The 19,873-nt window shown below is 31.8% G+C and overlaps 2 protein-coding genes across 3 annotated transcripts in view; one reads left to right on the top strand and one right to left on the bottom strand.

Moving 5' to 3' along the window:
• The window catches only part of IFT46 (intraflagellar transport 46), a 24,612-nt gene extending 14,570 nt beyond the window's left edge, over positions 1–10,042 (top strand). The window contains exons 5-11 of the mRNA XM_076458826.1: positions 99–192; positions 3,569–3,703; positions 3,978–4,090; positions 6,264–6,330; positions 6,473–6,533; positions 6,792–6,877; positions 7,045–10,042. Of these exons, the coding sequence (XP_076314941.1) occupies positions 99–192; positions 3,569–3,703; positions 3,978–4,090; positions 6,264–6,330; positions 6,473–6,533; positions 6,792–6,877; positions 7,045–7,134 (646 nt within the window). The 3' untranslated portion in view covers positions 7,135–10,042. The remainder of the gene's footprint in view (positions 1–98; positions 193–3,568; positions 3,704–3,977; positions 4,091–6,263; positions 6,331–6,472; positions 6,534–6,791; positions 6,878–7,044) is intronic.
• LOC143225247 (HAUS augmin-like complex subunit 5) overlaps positions 7,328–19,873 on the bottom strand; it is a 26,849-nt gene continuing 14,303 nt past the window's right edge. The window contains exons 4-8 of one of the 2 annotated variants that reach the window (XM_076454311.1): positions 18,806–18,951; positions 16,264–16,381; positions 13,792–13,927; positions 9,469–9,601; positions 7,328–7,674 (exon numbers count right to left, since the gene is read on the bottom strand). In XM_076454311.1, the coding sequence (XP_076310426.1) occupies positions 7,548–7,674; positions 9,469–9,601; positions 13,792–13,927; positions 16,264–16,381; positions 18,806–18,951 (660 nt within the window). In that variant the 3' untranslated portion in view covers positions 7,328–7,547. The remainder of the gene's footprint in view (positions 7,675–9,468; positions 9,602–13,791; positions 13,928–16,263; positions 16,382–18,805; positions 18,952–19,873) is intronic. The other variant, XM_076454312.1, reaches the window with a different exon arrangement.

Raw genomic sequence — 19,873 nt, 5'->3', positions numbered from 1 at the left:
ACATTGTAGAAAATAGTTATAGCTTTTCTGGAACAATTGATCATGATAAATAGTTACTATAATTCAAGAAAAATCAGTTACTTTTAATAAATTTTCAGATATACTCCACAGACTATTGAACTGGAACATAAACTAAAACCTTTTATCCCAGACTTCATTCCAGCAGTTGGAGATATTGATGCTTTTCTAAAGGTATAGCATGTTTAAGTTCCTAGAACGTGTGTGTGTGTGTGTGTGTATATATATATATATATATATATACACACATAATTACTGTGACTACTGTGTACAGAATTTACTTTATAACAAAACATAACTAAAAATATTACTATCACAAGTTCACAAAGTAAATTTTAGTTGGAATAGAAAACATACATTCTGATGTCATATTTAGTGTTGGAAATTGTCAAGTCCACAATGTGTAGTATACCTTTTGTTGGAATATGTGCTATTGTAATACTGTGAATGTTTATCTAGGAGTGATGCTAATTAATATTAAAACAAATTAAGATTTTTAATTCATGCATTCTGTGTTACTTCATATTTATATACAGTATGAAATTTTAGGAAACACATGTAACTCATTCAACTCATTAGCCTTAGTCAGTTCAACTTGTTTGGCCACACAATTATCACATATACTATATATACAAGTTCAAGAGCCATGTTATTTAACTTTTGTCAAAGTGCAAACATTTCCAAAATCCTAATAAAGTAAAGTAAGTCCCTGAAGTTTGCTTTCCTGTTATAAGCAACTGGCTTTGTTGTTGTTTTTTTCTTTCCTATCATGTGTTTATTGCAGATCCTTATCTACAAAAATGTTAGATTCAGGGAAAGTTTCCAAAGGAATAAATCAAATGTGAAGATCAACAACAATGTTAAGCAGCAAGGTGTACAATAAGACATCTTTACTATTATTATTTTTCAATACTTGTGATAAATGTACAATACTGTACAAAAGTATTAGGACAAAGTTAGTAATTAAATTTCAGTCTACTTTCAATGAACAATGGAAGGTAAATAACAGGTGAAACATCAATTTTATTAATCTTTGTATTTTAATACAACAGAAATTTGTTGGAAATTCTTCAGTTTAGCAGTTAATACTTTGTGTCACTTTTTGCTCTAACAAGTCTTTCAGGCATTGTTGCAACATATTTAATCAAAGTGGATCTTACTCCAAATGCCTCTAATACACTCCCATAATGTTTCTTTGGAAGTAACTTTCCACTTGTCAAGTTTCTGATCTATCAAATCCTAGATCTGCTAAATTGGGTTGAAATCTGGGTTCTGTAGGAGCCATTGCATCATTTGAATGACTTCAACATTATATATGTAAAAAAAACAGCTGGTATGGGTAGAGAAAGCACTATGTACTATACTATACTAAGAAATCAAATAAATACAGCCATAAAACTATGCTCACACACCTAGAGAAAAAGCAATATCAACAAAAGTAAATATACCCCACAATTTAAAACAATCACAAAACCATATACTGCTGCATACCACATATTCCCAACATTAACAGAAAAATAACCAACATTTGGCAAAAACTAGTAACAAAAGTATGACATTCCAGTTAATACCAAATTTATTCAAAAACCAGGCACAAAACTAAGGTCTGTACTTTGTAAAAACTACAGTGACAAACACCACATCAACATTATTTATAAAATACAATAACTGCCACAACTTCTATATTGGAGAAACAAGTAGAAAAATGGAAACCAGATTTAAAGAACACAAAGTCACTTTCACACATTTTCGAACACTGCAAATCAAATAAACACAACATAACCATAAAAACACCCAAATACTAAATAAACAAACCTTACTTATATAACAACTCAAGTCCAAAATAAACCAATACAAAGGAACACCTTTATTAATAAATATTATCAAACATCTAAGTACGCCCTCTCCATTCCTACATTCAATTACACAACCCCCTTCAAACATATGGTCAGCTATCAGTCAGTTACCTCTTTCTTTCTTTGTGAACCTGACGATGACTGAAGCAGGTTGAAGCATTGTTCTCTCCTCTTCCAGTGCTTTCTCTACCCATACCAGCCATTTTTTACATATATAATTTTTCTATACAAGTGGGTTTTCTCGTCATCACAAACTATTAATGACTTCAACAGCTTCTTTCTTAACTAAGTAATTTCTGCATACATTGGATGAGTGGTTGGGGTAATTATCTTCTTGGTAATAGAATCCTTTACTAAATAATATGCAAACCACCACATCTACCATAAAAACTAGTATATGGTGGTATTTGTGCTGCCCTATTATTCCATCTATTTTGCAAATATCACTTGCCACTTCAGCACAAAAACACACCCACACCATCACACTGCCTCCCCCATGCTTCATAGTAGAAGCTATGCATTGAAGCAAGCATCTTTCACCCTTCTGCTTGACATACAACCTACACTTTGAACCAGATGTTTCAAACTTGGAATCATCTGTCCATCACACCCTTTTTCAATCATCAAAAGGCCAGTTTTGTACATTTCTTTTAGCAAAATCCAATCTCTCGACAAGAGTTAGCAATAATTTTCTTAACTGCTACATGACCAAATATTCCATTCTCGTTGAATTTTCTTGACACTGTAGATCAGCACAGATAGCCCACTGAGTAGCTTTGTGCTTTATTCAAAACAACAACAACACTGTAGATCTGGACACTCATTTTTGTACATAATAGTTTATCTCATGCTTGATATCAGTGGTAGTCTTCCTTCTGTCCCAAATGCTGCATAAGTGAAAATACTTGAGTTTAATTGAGTTTACATGTTCTGCCTCTTTCTTTCCTATCTGCACATTTAGCTATCTTGGTCTCATGACTTAGGGTATAACTGACAGTGTTTGGGGAGCATTAAGTCTGCAGCAATTTTTGGAGAGTCTAACCAAAATAATGTACATCTTTTATGTGAACTCTCTGCTCTACTACTAATTCTTTAGTGTTAAACACTTTTTATGTGGGGAGTGCAATTATTTTCAGACTGTACGTTTGATCAGTATGTTCATTCACACGTAACCCTTATAGCGTTCCCTTAGTACATGTATATGGGACCTCTAGAGAAGACGTTATTCTCACTTTGGCTCCTTTAGTTGTCAACAGGGTTCTGTGTAGCATTACCGATGTGTTGCAATTTTCATTCTGTAATGGCATGGACACGTTACCCCATTATCATGGGATGTATGTCAATATACTCTCCATCCCTACCACTTTTGCTCTATACCCCCCACACACACACACACACATAAACAAACAAACTTAAATCTGGTAATTACCATTGAAAAGCTTGAAACACATGATAATTGATGGAAGTAAATGAAATGTGAACTAGTATAATTATCATTAATATGAAATTTAATAGTAAAAGATTTAATTTTTATTTGCTTGTTACTGTGAATGAGTTTGATATATGTATAAAAATAAAACATTCACTGGTTAAACTGTAGTCGGTCACCTTCGGAATAAACTTATCTCTCTTTCTGTGTAAGTGTGTTGTTAAGGGGCTATTATCTTTTACCAGTAATTCAAATCACATTTCAGGTTCCAAGACCTGATAACAAAGATGAGAAACTGGGATTTTATGCTTTAGATGAACCTAGAGCAAAACAATCAGATCCAACAGTGTTAGACTTACAGCTCCGGGCAGTGACCAAAGAAACAACTACCAAAACTACGGTAAGATTTCAAATTATCTTAATTGACAACAGTTTAAATATCAAATTTGGCTTCATAAAATAGTCACTAAATGATACAGCTTTACATATAGTACACCCAGCATCAGATAAGATGTTAATCCACTTTATTTAGATATCATTCTCAGAATTATCTTTCCCATGAATATAACTTGGAAATATATACAAGGTGAAACATTTATTCCATTTTAAAACTGACTTCTCAATGGTTAATTTTACCTGTGGAACATTAGTTCACTTCACAATAATTCTTTCAGGCAGTAAAAAGACTGACAAATGCAGACAAAAACACCAAAGAAATTGACACCTGGATCAACAGCATTGGGCAGTTGCATCGATCCAAACCTCCTCCAACTGTTCATTATGCAAAGTAAGAAAATTTATCAATCTTAGTCCTAAAGTATCTGTGTTCTATGTTTATTTTATTGAATGAAGTTGCATACAAGTAGTGCCATTTGACAATAATTAAAGGCAACAGTAAAGAGAAAATAGTAATATATTTTAATATCATATTTTCAATATGTTGCCTTGGGAGACTGGAGCTTAGCTCACAACTTAAGTTTTCACCACCTAACTTCCATAGTGTTAAATTTTTAGCAAAACTCCTCCTTGAACAAGCTTATATAATCACTGTCAGCTGAGCCTGAAATACATTTACGTAGATAAAGTTAGAAGGATCCATTGTAGTGTTTGAAACCATTACAACATATTCATTTCACTTACATTTCTAATAAACAAGGTATTAAGTTGGTATATTAGATTATATCACTTATTTAATTGGATAAATACATAACTGGAAAAATGTAAGGTTTTATTATGGTTGAAGTTGCATTTTCACCATAAAGGTTTAAATCTAATGATTATCTTTTGAATTTTGAACAGTTGCTACAGTGTTACTGTAAACAGTTTGTAAATATTTTAATGATTACAACTCTGAAAAAATATAGATGATGAAATGCAGACCATAGTCCCTTCTGGATTAAAAAAAAAAAAAAAAAAAAGAAACATTTTCCCTAAAGGTTTGTCTGAAAGAGAATGTAGTATAAGAAAATGAGCTATAGGTGTTATAGTGGTTGAACATTGCTGCTCACAATCTTCTAGACATGGTCTTTTACCTATGGACTGTTTTTCCACTATTTTATATTTATCAGGGATCCCCCAAATAAATAAAAAGAAATTTAAATATTTAAATTACATTTAAATAAAGAATATTTCAGTGCCCACTGACCCCACTCACCATGGAACCTTAACAAGAGGATGCACTACAATGCCAAACAAGGACACTGCAGCAATGCCAGCATTTCATGAGCACTATACAAACACCTGCATCAGATACAATGTCTACAACACTTGTTGAGAACATCCAATACTGGTACTTGGTTGACCTAAGTGGACCACCCCAAGTACACCTGGCTATAGGAATTCAAGGCCAAAGTGATGTGTTAGGCTTGGACCCCTCAACCATGAGGATCCTTTCCTCCCCTTCACAGTTCTGACAATGCACAGAGAAACCTACTACCTGATTATTCTTATTCTCATTTTGGTACCATGTCTAGCACTTTTAAAATAATTGTACTGTCTCTTCAATGTAATCATGTAGTAGTAGGTTTCTCTTTATATTGTTAGAATTATTAATTAGAAACACAAACCAAGACAGTTTGAGTTTTCTCGAAACATAAACAACTTGAATTTTATTAATGGAGTATATTGTGCTCATGTTGCTAGTATTTCTCTATATTAACATACCTTAAGATGAACCCTTGTGTATAAAATTGATGCTTAGGAAATAGTTTCATATTCAACCATAATGTGTATGATCAAGTTGCTATACTATTGAGGTTAAACCCTCATCCCTACAAATTTTTCTCCTTTTTAAAGCAGTAGATTATACCATTATCTTCAGAGAAGCTAGAGTTTAAAGCATCTAAACACCAACAGAACACTAAGTTCCTACCTGAACTACTTTATTTGTAACAAATGTTAAATATGAAATTTTTCAAGAGCCTTTGTCAAAGTTGAAATACAAACCAGCATGTTATACTATTACCATCTAAGAAAAATATGCTTAGGAGTCCAATATTTAACCATATGCATTAATTATTATTCACAAACTTTTTCGTAGATAGAAAACTATTCAAGATTACTTAAGTGACGTGTCTACAGAACCTAATTGTACATTTGCTACAGAGAGCATTTCTTTATACATGTGCCATACCTAGAATTTGAATTAAGAGGTGGTATGTAAATGTCCTAAATATTTTTTCGGTTTCACTGGATCCAATCACTAGCTGATATGTAATTTTCAAGCATGAAGGGAATACGTTAAGTTTACAAGTCTAATGAATATAAAATCCTTCCAAATGGAAACAAACTGTCTATGAAGCATAAACAGGTTGTTTATTCTCTTCACACTGAAAAAATAAAAGTAGTATAATAAATCTATCTACTCACATAATACTATGGTTTAAAATGAAAATCAACACACGATATAACAAATGTTACCTTTGAGTACAATCCAACATTACATTTTTATACTGTTACAGAAATATGCCAGACATTGACAGTTTGATGCAGGAATGGCCACCAGAGTTTGAAGAAATGTTAAAGGAGGTAACAATTGACATTACTCTCAGCATTTTTTTCCTCCTCTTTTTTAACTATTTATCTCATTCAAAAGATACTTTAAGTTAGAATAAAACAAATTCTACAATCACAAATAGATAATTTTCTATATGTACATGATAACTTTCAGGTTGGACTTCCTTCTGCAGAAATAGAATGCTCACTGGAAGATTATGTGGAAATTGTGTGCTGTATGTATCAAAAATTTGTTATTCATTGAGGAGTTGCTTTAAAAAGTATTCTAACAACGGTACAATGCATGCACAAAAAAGTTGTGTATTTTATTTCATTAAATAGATATGCTTGAAAAGAAGAGTTTAATAATAGTGACTTTATTATCATAATATCATTGTCCCGTATGATGTATAAAACTTTTCTTTTTATGTATAAATTAATGTTATAAACCAGAAATGGTCAGTGCTCTTCAGAATTTAATTTTTTACTTGCAGCTCTTTTGGACATTCCAATTTACAAGTCCAAAGTCCAGTCTCTTCATGTCCTTTTTACCCTATTTTCAGAATTCAAAAATTCACAGGTAAATTTTTTTTATTGCTGGAAAAAAAATGAAGTTCCTATCCACTGTGTAATGTGCCCTTTAAATTTTTTTTAAGAGATAAAGATGTTTAATTTCAAAGTTAAATTCTGTTATGATGTTATTAATTAAAGTACAATCTTGCATGTCCAACTCTCTTTCTCCTACAGCACTTTAAAACATTGGCCATGAGGAACCAACTGGACAACTCAGCTGCAACAAGAGAAGCAGATCAACTTGTGTTATGGGGAAGCCAATGATTTTAGTCAATCTTTCTTTTTAGTACAGAACAGTGGCACACTTTTTGAAGTTGAATTCAGCCTTTTTAACTTTATGCCTGTGTAATGACATCTTATTCTAGTTCTATATTAAGTTTACAGATTAAGTTCCTCTTTGATAATAATGGAAATTTCCATAGCTGTATTTTTTAATAGCAATCAACTCCTCATGTATAAAAAGCACAAATGTATAATATTTATTATCCTTGAACAAAGGTTTATTCTAATTTATTATGGCTAATTTAATATTTACTTGAATTCAAAAATTGACAAGATTTTTAAACATTGGAAGTAAAACACAAAGCAAAAGAAAGTCAAAACTGTTAAATTAACCCATCAGAGCAAGTACAGTATCAAGTAGTTATGGGTACATATTAAATTCTTGAGTTCACAAATTATTCTTTACCAGATGATACCTTATTTAGTTTAGATGCTGCCACAGTCCATAAGTGTAACCACTGCTGAAGAGTTCTTCCTTCCACCACATTACTGGGTAAAGCAAATTGGCCTGGTTGCTCCCACCTTGTGTTTAAAATAATAATTATTAAAACTGTTCCTGAACACTAGGGTATGGGTTTTGCAGTGAACTATAAATAACTCTCCTTTATATTCCAAATACTCAATACATTTCATGAGTTATCTCAATAAAGAAGTCCATACATATTTAAAGAGCAACCTCCATCTTGAATAGTTCAATTTTGCTATTACAGCTTTATTAGGAGCGATCAACATCCTACATGTTCACTAATCCACTTCAAATGAGCTAATAAATATACAGGCTGGAGATAAGTTATTTATTTACCATAATAGAAATGTCTCATATCAAAGTTTAATTTCATTAAGAATAACAGTTTTATAGATCTGTTATTTCACTTCTAAAAAGGAAAAAAATCTGACATTGCTCTTACAAAATTAACAGATATTAATAAATTAATTTTCCACAGTTGTCTTAAATGTTCATATCAAACAGAATACTGAAGGGATTTATGAGATTGAAGTCATGGGACAGTGCCTTTTGTGAAGCATCACTCTTGGTATGGAACTACTGTTACCATACTCAAAGCCACTAACACAAGAATTTGATTGGATGTAGATGAAAAACAGTATCTTACCAATAATAGACATGGTTTTTTACTTCTAAAAATCTGAATCATTTTTATTTAAAAAATATGCAAGGAATACAGTGTCATGTGCATTATAATTGTGGGAATACATAACATCATTTTTTCTAAATTGGGTAGCATATATAACATGGGAATTGTTTTTCTTCAGAGCTAACATTCTCCTTTCCTGAATCAATAGTTACTATGAAAAGAGTTGTAAGTCATTTTAAGTACTTACTAAGTCTGATTAAAATAACATGTAAATGCAGAACTTGATTTACCAAACACAAAAGTGAAGCAGAGAAATTACTACTAAAAAAGTCCAGTTCATCTAGGATTTCTGTTACTTCAAGCCAACAATTTTCAGATACAAAGCACTTCTCAGACTTAAACTAATGAGTAATTAAAGATGCAGAGGCAATGTTAATCATTGTTGTCAGATGAGGGTTATGTCATCACTGAAGTGCTAACCCTAAATAAGCAAACAACTGTTCACTCTTTAGGCCAACCAACTAGCCTCAGAAAAGCAATCTTCAATCATTACCACGAACTTCAACATGTAACCTGGGGTATTTGTCAAAGCTCAAGTGGTTCTTATTCGCCTTACTTTCATCACAGGCCAAAATATACAGAGCATTATTTCAACTTTCAGAGTCAAATATTATGTGTAAACTTTTTGTACAGGTGTATGATTTTGAGTCATGCATTCAGGCTTTGTTTTATTTACTTGAAATATAAAACCTAAGTTAGTTAACCTTTTGATCAAGTTGATATTTTTTCTACTTTGTTATATGGCAGTTAGCTATTTGACACTCTTGCTAAGATACTCTAAATATCAACATGTATTTATACACAATCCTACTTGTACATTTTCTTATGATGATATTTTGATTTCATTACTACCTCCAAGGGCATGTGAGGGGGGGCAGAATTATAACTGCAAAAAATAATGAAAACATACTGTGGCAGCAAATACTGAATGTAACAAGATTTTGCAGTCTTATTTGTTAATTGGGAAATACTAGATGTTTGAATAAGAAGGGAAAAAAAGCCCCAGGTATTTGAAAAACTTATTAGAATCACTTTAAAATTTAAATACATAGAAATATTTTTATTCACTTACTTACGTGTGAGCTCACCAAGCTATAATATCCTGCATATCAGAACATTCACATAATCCATTATTAGTCTACTACTGCCCTGTTTTACTCACCAATCATGCAGTCTCTCTTGAATTGTAGAACACTCTGATATTCCACGATTGGCAGCAGTGATCCGAGCCAATACAACAGGCAGTAGTTTCTTAATCAACTTCTTATCATTGGCTTCAACTTGCTGAGGTACATCTGAGAAATAAATGTTAACTTTTTTTTAAAATGAAGTTATAAATATTTAATTCTTAAATTCAGCATTTTATCATATAAAAACAGTGAATTACAATAACTTAAAAGTGACAGGTGTAATTAAATTGCATAGCTGTCATATAGACAAAATTACCAAATTACAATTCTTCAAAATTTATAATACAAACATGTTTATGAAAATAACCCCCTTAGAATTTGTAGATTTTTCTACATGATGGACTTGATGTAACTATCAAAATAGTCTTTGAAATCACCAAGAACCTTTTACTTAACTCTTTTCAGCTTATGACAATGTTATGCACCATTGCAAAAACAAAGCTAAATATTTTATGTTTGATATCTTCCCTCATATCGCCTGCAAATAAAATGTAAGAGATTTAGAACTTTGTTTTATATAAAGTAATAAAACAGTTCAACAATCGGTTTTAATTTAGTTTTTTTTCTTCCCAACGTGTTAACATATAACAAATAGTTAAACATCTGTTGTCTTCATATTTATTGTTTATTTCTAGCTTAAATAACTTAAGTTACTGGCATAAAAACAAATATGAAATTCAACTAAAGGTCCTTTGCTTTATAATTTATAAGAAAATAAAACATTACGTGAAAGCTAAAATTATTTATTTTCCTCAACCTAATGTGTTGTAAGAGATTCCTGTTTTTCCTTATATTAATTGTAAATATCTAAACTTAAGTTAAATCAGGAGGTTCTTTTTGAACACATTCATTGGAAATATATAATTATAGCACTTGTTTTTATGTTACAGAAAATTAAATTAATTATGTTGTTTATTTTATTGAAGTTTTGACAGATGCTTTTTTGCTGTACTAAATTTCCTGTGGGTAATTTAAAGCTGTCTTTTTTTTGTGGTGGAATTTTACCCTAACAATTGTTTACAGATTAGCAAGGAGTCACTTTAAAGTTATCACTGAAAATGCCTGTTCAATAAATACTTACATATCTCACAAAAATAGATTTTTGACAAACACTGCCCTCTATCAGTGCAAATTTTCAACATACCCCAATAGCATTCTACTTCTACAATATCCATATATAATTCATCATGTAGCAGCTTTCCGTCAATAGCAGCACGACACTATTCTTATTGTAACCAACACCCTTTTCACGCCTACACTCTTCAAACGCTTTTGAGATTGGTTAGAAGACCTACACCATTAGATCTTCAGAAGGGAAGAGGCTGAGTAGGAAACACGAAAGGAGGTAAGTATCTATTGGAAACAGGATTTTCAGTGTATGAATATGCTAAATTTCTTAATAGAATCTTTCCTTCTCTCACAAAAAAAACAAACTATAATTCCACATTGAACAGATGGAGATCTAATAAAAAGTGATACCCCCTTTAGGAAGCACCCAAAGAAAGCCCAGGAGGTCCAGGAACCAAAAGAGGAAACTACACCACATCTGATCAAGGTAAACTCTTCTCCCTTTTATGGTAATGTTGAAAACAAAAAGTAGAAACACATGAAGGAATTCCTGAGTGTGGAAGACTGAAGTGGTAGTTCAACCTCACCCTACCTGGAATGGTATGCAAGATCCACAGAAGGTAGAAGATCACTCACCTCAAAACAAAAATTGGTTGGGAAAGTGATCTTGCATACCAAAATCCATCACAACTTGTGCATGCTTCCAACATGAGATCTGCCACAAACTGACAAAGCAAATGGCAGGAAGGTGGGAAACATCAGTAGGATAGTATCAGTCCAAACCCTGATGGCAATGGATATATTACTTCCAGCTTAAACGTGGTAACATCTGGAATTGTTGATCAAATCCGTGGTAGGAAGGGCATCACACCATCCACATAATACTAATCCAGCTAAAACCACACCCTCTAGGTATGCACATCTGGAGGATGGAACAAATGCTACAGTATGTACAGAAAAAACAATTTATTTAGATACATAGACAGAAATGTAGCATAGTGCTACAACCAAAACCTGGCAGCATCTAGAATAGTACATTAGGTCCATGATATACACCAGCAACAGCTGCAGTAGGCCACTACTCTACTCTCAACTGAGTGGTATGATTCATCACTCAGGAAGACAGGCCTCCATGGTCTAGTACCTAGAAACTGGTAAATAGAAATAACTCCCATATTCCAATAGAAGGGATGAATACTGGAGAGCCTGGAGGACAGTATCACCAAAAGCAGTGTAACAGGCAACCACAATACCCTATTTTGAAAAGCAGGGCAACTACATTGACAAAGTCAATCAACCAAAACCAGGTGGCATCTGGAGTTGTAAATCAGTTCTGTGGTAGGGAAGAACTCAAAGCCATGGAACAGTGGAGATGGACAGCAATCTCTCTTTACTGTACTCATGTTAGTCCAGGAGCATATAGTCCTGGAAAAACATGTATGAAGAAAAATAACCACTATTCAGAATTACTAGCACTCCTACAAAACCACATTTCTACAGTGTGCAAAACTCAAACATGCAAAATCACTGTTTAGTCACAGATAACAGTAAACCTGGGACATGCAACCAATACCTGGTGGCATCTCAAATTGTATATCAGGTCTGTTGTAGGAAGGGCTACAACATAAATGACATGAAGCATGGTTGCAGGATATTTAATACAGATTTTTCAATATATATATATACACACACACACACTGGTCAGGAACTACTTCCCACAGAGTAGGGCCCACAATACAGTAGGGAAAAGGCCCCATGAAAAATTAAGAAAATTCTTAAAAGAAAAAAAAAACCTTTCACAATACTAAAATGTAAGCATTGAAATGAATAAAGAAAAACAAAGTCAGCTGTATAACAGACAGAAAATGTCAACAAACCTATGAGAAAAACCAGCATGTTCATACGGTACTACTGCCAATCAAGAAGTGATCAACAAATACAGACATGAAAAGGATGCTGTTTACGATAGGAGTTATGGCATGTCCTTAATGGTAGAGAGCAGCTGCATGAATACATGAATATGCAGAAGCAGAAGGCTGGTGGTGTACATTGAGAAGTTGCACCAAGAGGGGGCAGTGCTACTCAAAATATGCTGTTTTGTGAGAATAGGCAAGATATTGTATCAGAAACAGATTTACATAAATTTTAAAGAGAGCACACAGGGAACTTTTTATACATAATGTACATCATTGTCATAATAATTATAATAAATCACAAAAAAAGGCACAAAATGTTCAGTGGTTATACTTTGTGTTTGGAGTACCAATGTTTTAAAGTAAAGTGGTATTTATGATATTTGTTTTTTAAGTATTACAGAGATGACCAGTGTAATGCGACAGGGTTGAAAACGAGTTAACACGATTCCATAAAAATACATCCACAATGTCAAAAGAGCATTGATATATATATTGCACCTAATCTGTTAATAGGAGGAAAGTTTCATGTAATTTTTTGTAATTCCTGTTAGAATACTGGTAGATACATTGTTAGTATCTCCTATTTTATTAATATTTTGTTTCAAGTTAAAAATTTCCAAATGACAAATTTTTAAATTAAGTACATCTTAAGAAAATTAAGGTATTCAAAAGTTGTACTTAAAATTTGACATTAAAAACTGTGTACTAAACACTAGAAACTTGCCATTCTGAGATCTGACTGATTATTGATTACTAATTAAACACCATCAGACTCAGTCAACTTATTGCTGTTTACTCCGAGGATATTTGTGTTTCTTTCTCTTCACAGGAAAGATTATATTTGTTTCATGTAATTTACTTGTTTTTATACACTGGATTAGTATTTGAATAATGAATTGACTAAGAAAGTAGAATTATCAATGGTGCAATTTTTACATTTTACATTTCATTAGTTATGTATTGCAAGGTCTTGAATACTTAAAAAACAAAGTAATAAATACAACGCTACTTGAACAGTCAATATCTACATTCGCCATCCCAGCAGTCTATTCATTGGAGAAGTGTTATAAACCATGGTAGTGAAGTTCTTTAATCAAAATTGTTATTTTGGCAAATGGATAACTTTAATTTATTTACAAAACATAATTATTAATGTTGCTTAAATTGCACAATCTTTTATTGGTTAATTTTGACCCATGGACTAATGAATATTTACAAAACGTTCAATTTCTAATTTCTGTAGTAATCAGTGGCAATTTGCTATTTAACAGTATGTACTGAAGGTAAATAGCAACTCTGAAGTAAACTTACCAGACAATATGTAGTCTGATGTACTTTTCTGGAGGTTCATTTTGTTTAGCAACAAAACCTGACTATTACATTTTGCCTTTTTTTTTGCTATTCCACTTTTCAGTAAAATGGCTTTCTTTAAAAGTAAGTCCATGCCCTAGAAAGACAAAAAGATGGTTTTCATGTTAATTATTACCAAGTAATACACTTTTACAGAATAATATTTTTAAAAAATATTAATATAACTGAAAATGCTAATAAGTACAAAGAAAGTTTTGAACTGGGGCTCAAACCCAGGGCCTTTGACTAAAAGTTAGACTCCTATGATTAAATTGGGTGGTAGTAAATCAACCACTAACTGCCTGACCACAACAATACAAAGTAGTATGAAGTTTCATAATCATTGTTAAAAATCCTTATGAGTGAAGAGAAATCAGGACAGCTTTTATGATTGGATAGAGCATTGGCACTATTAACCAAAAGTTCTGGGTTTAAGCCCCAGTCTCAGTTTCTTTCACTTACTGGCTTTTTCAATTATAATAATGCTTCTTTGAAAGATTACTTTCACTGATTCATGTTGTGAATTTAATTTTCATGGAAAATTATACACAAATGAATAATATTGCCTAATCTATGATGCAAAGGTCCACCCACACCCACAACAAAGTTTGAAGAAGATAGAGAAGAATACAATACTGAAACAATATTCATATGTAGCTTATTTTTCTTAGGCTATAGTGCAGCTGTGTCATTTTTGCCATCAGATCAAATAGAAAGGTAAGATATATTAAGGGATAGAGCAAATTAATTTACATGTCAAAATAAAGACAACAGATGTAACTAGCCAGTTTACATTAAATTCCACAAAGTGTCATGTTTCTCAACTTACTTTTTTTTTTAATACATATCAAACTTTAGATCTGCATTTGTAACAGTAAAATTCAAACTACAAAAAAAAAAAAAAGAACTTTACTTGAATACACTGTTTTAAGCCTGGGCAAGTCCATTTAAAAATGCACACCAGTTATGAAGAAAAGAATTATCAATTGATAATTGTAATGTAGGGCTCCCAAAAAACATTGTGGTTATTGTTGTTTTGTTAATATTTAATAACACTGACCACTGTTTAAAACTGATGTGATTATCCATAAATTAGCAAACATACCCTGTTTTATTCAGGTTATTAGGTTGATAGTGTGTGTACTCTGAACCAATTTTAGCATGAAAGTATAACCTATATACTTTTGTTGCTAACCAACATGGCATAAAAGCCATTTGCACAAGTAGTAATGCCCAGAAACACACCATCACAGTCAACTCAGTATGGGTCCAAAACTTCAGGTTTATAGGTTCTCTCCTCTTGAAGCCATAGTAGTCACAAATACACCCCTTTCATTATTTACTAGAATGCCTGTATTGTCAACTGTTGTAAAATGCCCATGCTCCTTAATGGCTACTGGCTACACTCAAGAGCTAGCCCACTAACTTTTCTGTCAATAAGTCACCCTTAATTTTCAGTCTTGTACTATAGTTCAAATACTATTGAACATTAGGCTAACAGATATAAGATACAGAAATATTATTTTATTAAATGTGTTAACGAAGAACCGGATTCTCAGGATCCAACAAGACTAAGTGTAAACAGTAAAAAAGAAAGAAAATTCAAAACAAGATCTACTGTAAAAATAAAAAGGGAGCCCCACAAAGTTACTGTAATACAAAAATGTTTTAATTAATTAATTAATACTATTTGTCAGGCACAAAACTAGAAGACCTGATGGACAGACAGCTTTGAAAAATATTTTCAGGTTTGATATGATACTAGTTTGATGTCTTTGTCTCCAAGCAACTGATATACCAGTGCACTTATTTTCCTACTTGAAGAAATTGTGGCACTTTGACTTTTAGCAACATTGCATATGCACCAAATGTTTTGGAGAAAAATAATCCTTCGACAAAATTATCATCATATGCCTCATGGATGCCAGTTATTTATTATCAATGGTTAAAGTTTACAACAGTTTTGATTGCTATGGGTTTGGACTCTTGGCCCACTACTGGATATCTCTATACACACCCTGGTAACATCAGATGTTTGACAGGGAAATGACTGAGATCATCTAACATAGCATGCTTCATGTCTGCAAAGCAGGTGGTGAAGACAAAGCAAAGATTGAGCCCATTGTGAAGAAGTTGTTGGAAAAGTTCTAAGCTGCCTTCTGCCCATATGAAAATGTGTTTACTGATAAAACGATCACTGCGGGAAAAGAGAGATTCAAGCACAAGCAGTTTAATGCAAACAAGCCTCAAAAATATCACATCAAGACATTAGGCTTTGCAATATTGCAATGAGTTATTGTAGTCAATCTGACAATTTATTTTGGAAAGTATATGGCATATGACCCTAACCTTAACACCAACTCTGCTCATGCTGTCAAAGTTTTAAACATAATACAAGTTCTTGGATTCTTGTAAGATGTTTTAAATCCTTACCAAAAATGTAGGGCAATCAAGGGCAACCATTACACGTTTCATATCTTGGTGGTTGCAATGTCCAACTTCATGGTGGAACCTGTTAATTGTCAAGTCAACCATTGGTACTCTCTGGGAACTAAAGAAAGCACATTATAAGAGCTGAGAGATTTCAAGTTATCCTAAAATTCCTCCACAATATCAGAATTTTCAGTATACCAAGTCAGTTTTTGAAAGTTAACAAATTTTATTTTAAAGTTGAATTAAATGACACAAAAATAAAATCTTGCAAACACTGAAAATGTCTGAAAACATGTAAACTGGACTACTATTAAAAACGTTGTATCTGACAATACTATAACTCAAGATTTATAAAGGACAGTTATCCCAAAAGTTTGTTTCAGAAAAGGATTTCATTATTCATATGGTTTATATAGCAAACATTAACTTAACATTCTACTCTACTTTCACTCAAAATTTTAAAATCCTTAGAACAATTACAAAATTGATGTGTCATTTATAACACTTTAATGACTTCAATAAATATAAATCAATTTTTCTCCACTAACAACCATTTTATATTTAAAGAAAAATCTCTATTTTCTCAGTTTAAAATTCACACTGAATTTGATAGTTTTAACAGTAATATGCCACAATATCTTTAATATAGCACATGCTTATTCATTATTTGTTGTTATACCATTTGAATATCACTAATCAAATAACTAATTATAACAACTTCATTTTATTCATTAGCTGTTTTGATACCATTTGAATAGTAATGTTATATCTTTAATGTTGCACATACTTATCTTTTAGCTGTTTTAAACATACTGAAATATTTTTCAAAATAATGTGAAATGTGCTTACCTATTAGCATATTCATACTGTTTGAAAATTAATGGATCATAAAACATTCATGTAAATTAAGAGTATCCTCAGTGAAGTAATCCAAATACTGTTTAGTAATTGATTAAAAAACTGTACAAAACATGCTAAACTGTAATCAATCAATCATCTTTAAATACAAATATATCAGAATAACATTAATGTAACATATGCTTGTTGATTAAGTACATGTCCTAACAGTGTTTAAATATTAATGTGAAGTCGGCTTTCAGGGAAATCATGCTTACTCACTATTTAACTATGGTAGGCACACACATAGAAGTTATTCTACTATTATTAAAAATATCTTAAAAAAAGTAGTACACAGATGCACATCCTTAGTATGTATACAACGTTTCATGTCTCTAGGTTCTTTCCTTTTGGAGATATGGCTGTCGTACACATACAGGCTCTTTTATTATTTTATTATAAATTATGTAAAAAGAGCTTCTACATAAAACATGCTTAGTTTTCTTTAAGCATCCAAAAGTACAAGATTCTATATGGCTGCCAAATAAACTAAGTAATATATTAAATATATGCAAAAAGAAAGTCTAAATCCATAAAATAGATGAAATATTCTTTTAACCAGATAATTTTTTTTCCCCTTACATCAAGTTGAAAACTAAGATCTATTGACTCTTTCACTATGGCCTTGGGTGATTCAACCTAAAAATGGACCCAAACTGAACTTCCAATATTTTGTGTGTATATTCACAAAATTTCACTAGCTTTCAATAATCATGACAAGCCATTTGTAGGCAAAATGAAAAAACAAGAAAAAAATTCCCCCACAAATAAACAGTCAAAAGTGTTGACTGCTTCTAGTGGAATGTGATTTTCATGTTATGATTAAAAATATTTTTCTTCATCTCAGATTTCATTTGCATGATCTCTAAAACCTCCTAAATAGAAAAAGAAACATAATATTATATGTCATTTGATATATTAATACTTTGGCTTTCTATTGGTTACAAATAATACAATATAAACATTAGAGAAAACTACTGGCAACAAGAGAGGATGTGACAAGTGGGTATGGCAAGAGGAAGCTGATTTTATATTTTACAGCTCTGTACCTAAAATAAGATTGAAGACTAAAAATTATGCTTTGCCTGAGTGATGACAACCTTATCATGAGTAATTTACATTTAATTTTGCACTTTTCAGAGGAGTGGCAAATAAATTAGAGAAGAGGAAATACCTGGAGAACAAATGTTACAATTCTCATAAGAGAAACTGGGAAATTATTAAAATATTGCCCTATAAAATTGACAAATTAAAACTTATATAATGTTGGATCATTAGCTACATTTTATGCTAAAGTTATTTGTACACCACAATAATAAATTAGTTTAATTAAATTTCAATTATCACTCAGTCAAACGTCATGACATTCACAGAAAAGAATGTCCTTTGTAATTCCTCAAATAATGAAACATTTCAGTAAAATCTTTCCTGGTAACTATATACAAAATAATTAAAGTAAGAAGAAAACCTAATTTTTATATATCATTATCATCATAATAAAAGAAAAAAATAGACTTAACTATTAATAAGATTTCTCTAAAGCTTAGCTATAGTTTTAATTCATACAAACTGCCAAAAAAGTTTTTACAAAAACATAACTAGAACAAGATGCATTCCTACACTTAAAGTAATTAAAAAAACTTACTTTTGTAAAGAAATGGTTAAAAGATGAGGTAGAGTAACAGACTGAAACAGATTCATTTCTTTCCCTACCCACCCATCGAGTTGGTTTACTTTTTCTTCTATCAAAGGTTTTCCAGTAAAAAGGGTATCTTCTATAAACTCTTGAATCTGTTAATTATCACATTTTGAAAGCTAATTTCTGTATATTTTATTTTATAAAGTTGCATTGCAATCTCAAAGCATTGTTGAAATATTCCAAAACCTTTTTAAAGGTCCAATACACAAAAGTCAAATATAAGCTGACAGCATCAACTCCAGAACCACCAATGTTAAATAGGATATTAAAAAAAAAAACTAAAAATGATCAACAGAACTATATATACAGAGAGGCCAAACATTACAATTTGAGCGTAATCATTATGACTATACGCTCATACAAACAAATATTACGACTTGTTGCAACTCCCAAATTATTATACATATTATATATAAAGTGATAAATTGTTCCCCCAGTGCTTGAAATGGGTGAAAAGAAAATTTCTAGTGAGATACAAATAAATTTTGATAATAAATAAAAGGCATAGTCCAATTTGCGATAATCATGTTTGTACTTGAAATAATAAAAAATATTTGTATCTCCAATGTCTACCAACAGTTTGAGTGCAGTGCTTCTCCATACTGGGTATGTGGGGGAATCCATAGTTACGTCATCAGTGCTTGTCAGCCAATCAGCGCTCACATAGATGGGTATTTCTCGTTTTCTAAGCGGCATAGAAACACCAAGATGGAAAAAAAGAGCCCTCATTCATCAGATTGTCTTGTTTCTGGCAAATCTAAAAGGACTAAAACTGTGAATCAAAAATTTAGGAAAGAGTATAGTGCAAAATATCTGGTCATTGCATCAAAAGTCAGTGACAGTCATGCGTTTTGTACAGTTTGTCACATCGATTTTTCTGTGGCGCATGGCAAGATAAACGATTGTTCCAGACATACAAAATCGGTATCACACCAACAAAAGGCTGAGGCAAAGCCAAAAACGATGCAGATAATGACATTTATGAGTAAGAATTCAGAATATGAAACCACAAAT

This window comes from Tachypleus tridentatus, chromosome 9, assembly GCF_004210375.1.
Source record: "Tachypleus tridentatus isolate NWPU-2018 chromosome 9, ASM421037v1, whole genome shotgun sequence".
In the NCBI taxonomy this organism is placed as follows: domain Eukaryota; kingdom Metazoa; phylum Arthropoda; class Merostomata; order Xiphosura; family Limulidae; genus Tachypleus; species Tachypleus tridentatus.
The sequence above is the reverse complement of the archived record's forward strand: the minus strand, read 5'-3'. Positions and strand labels throughout refer to the sequence as shown.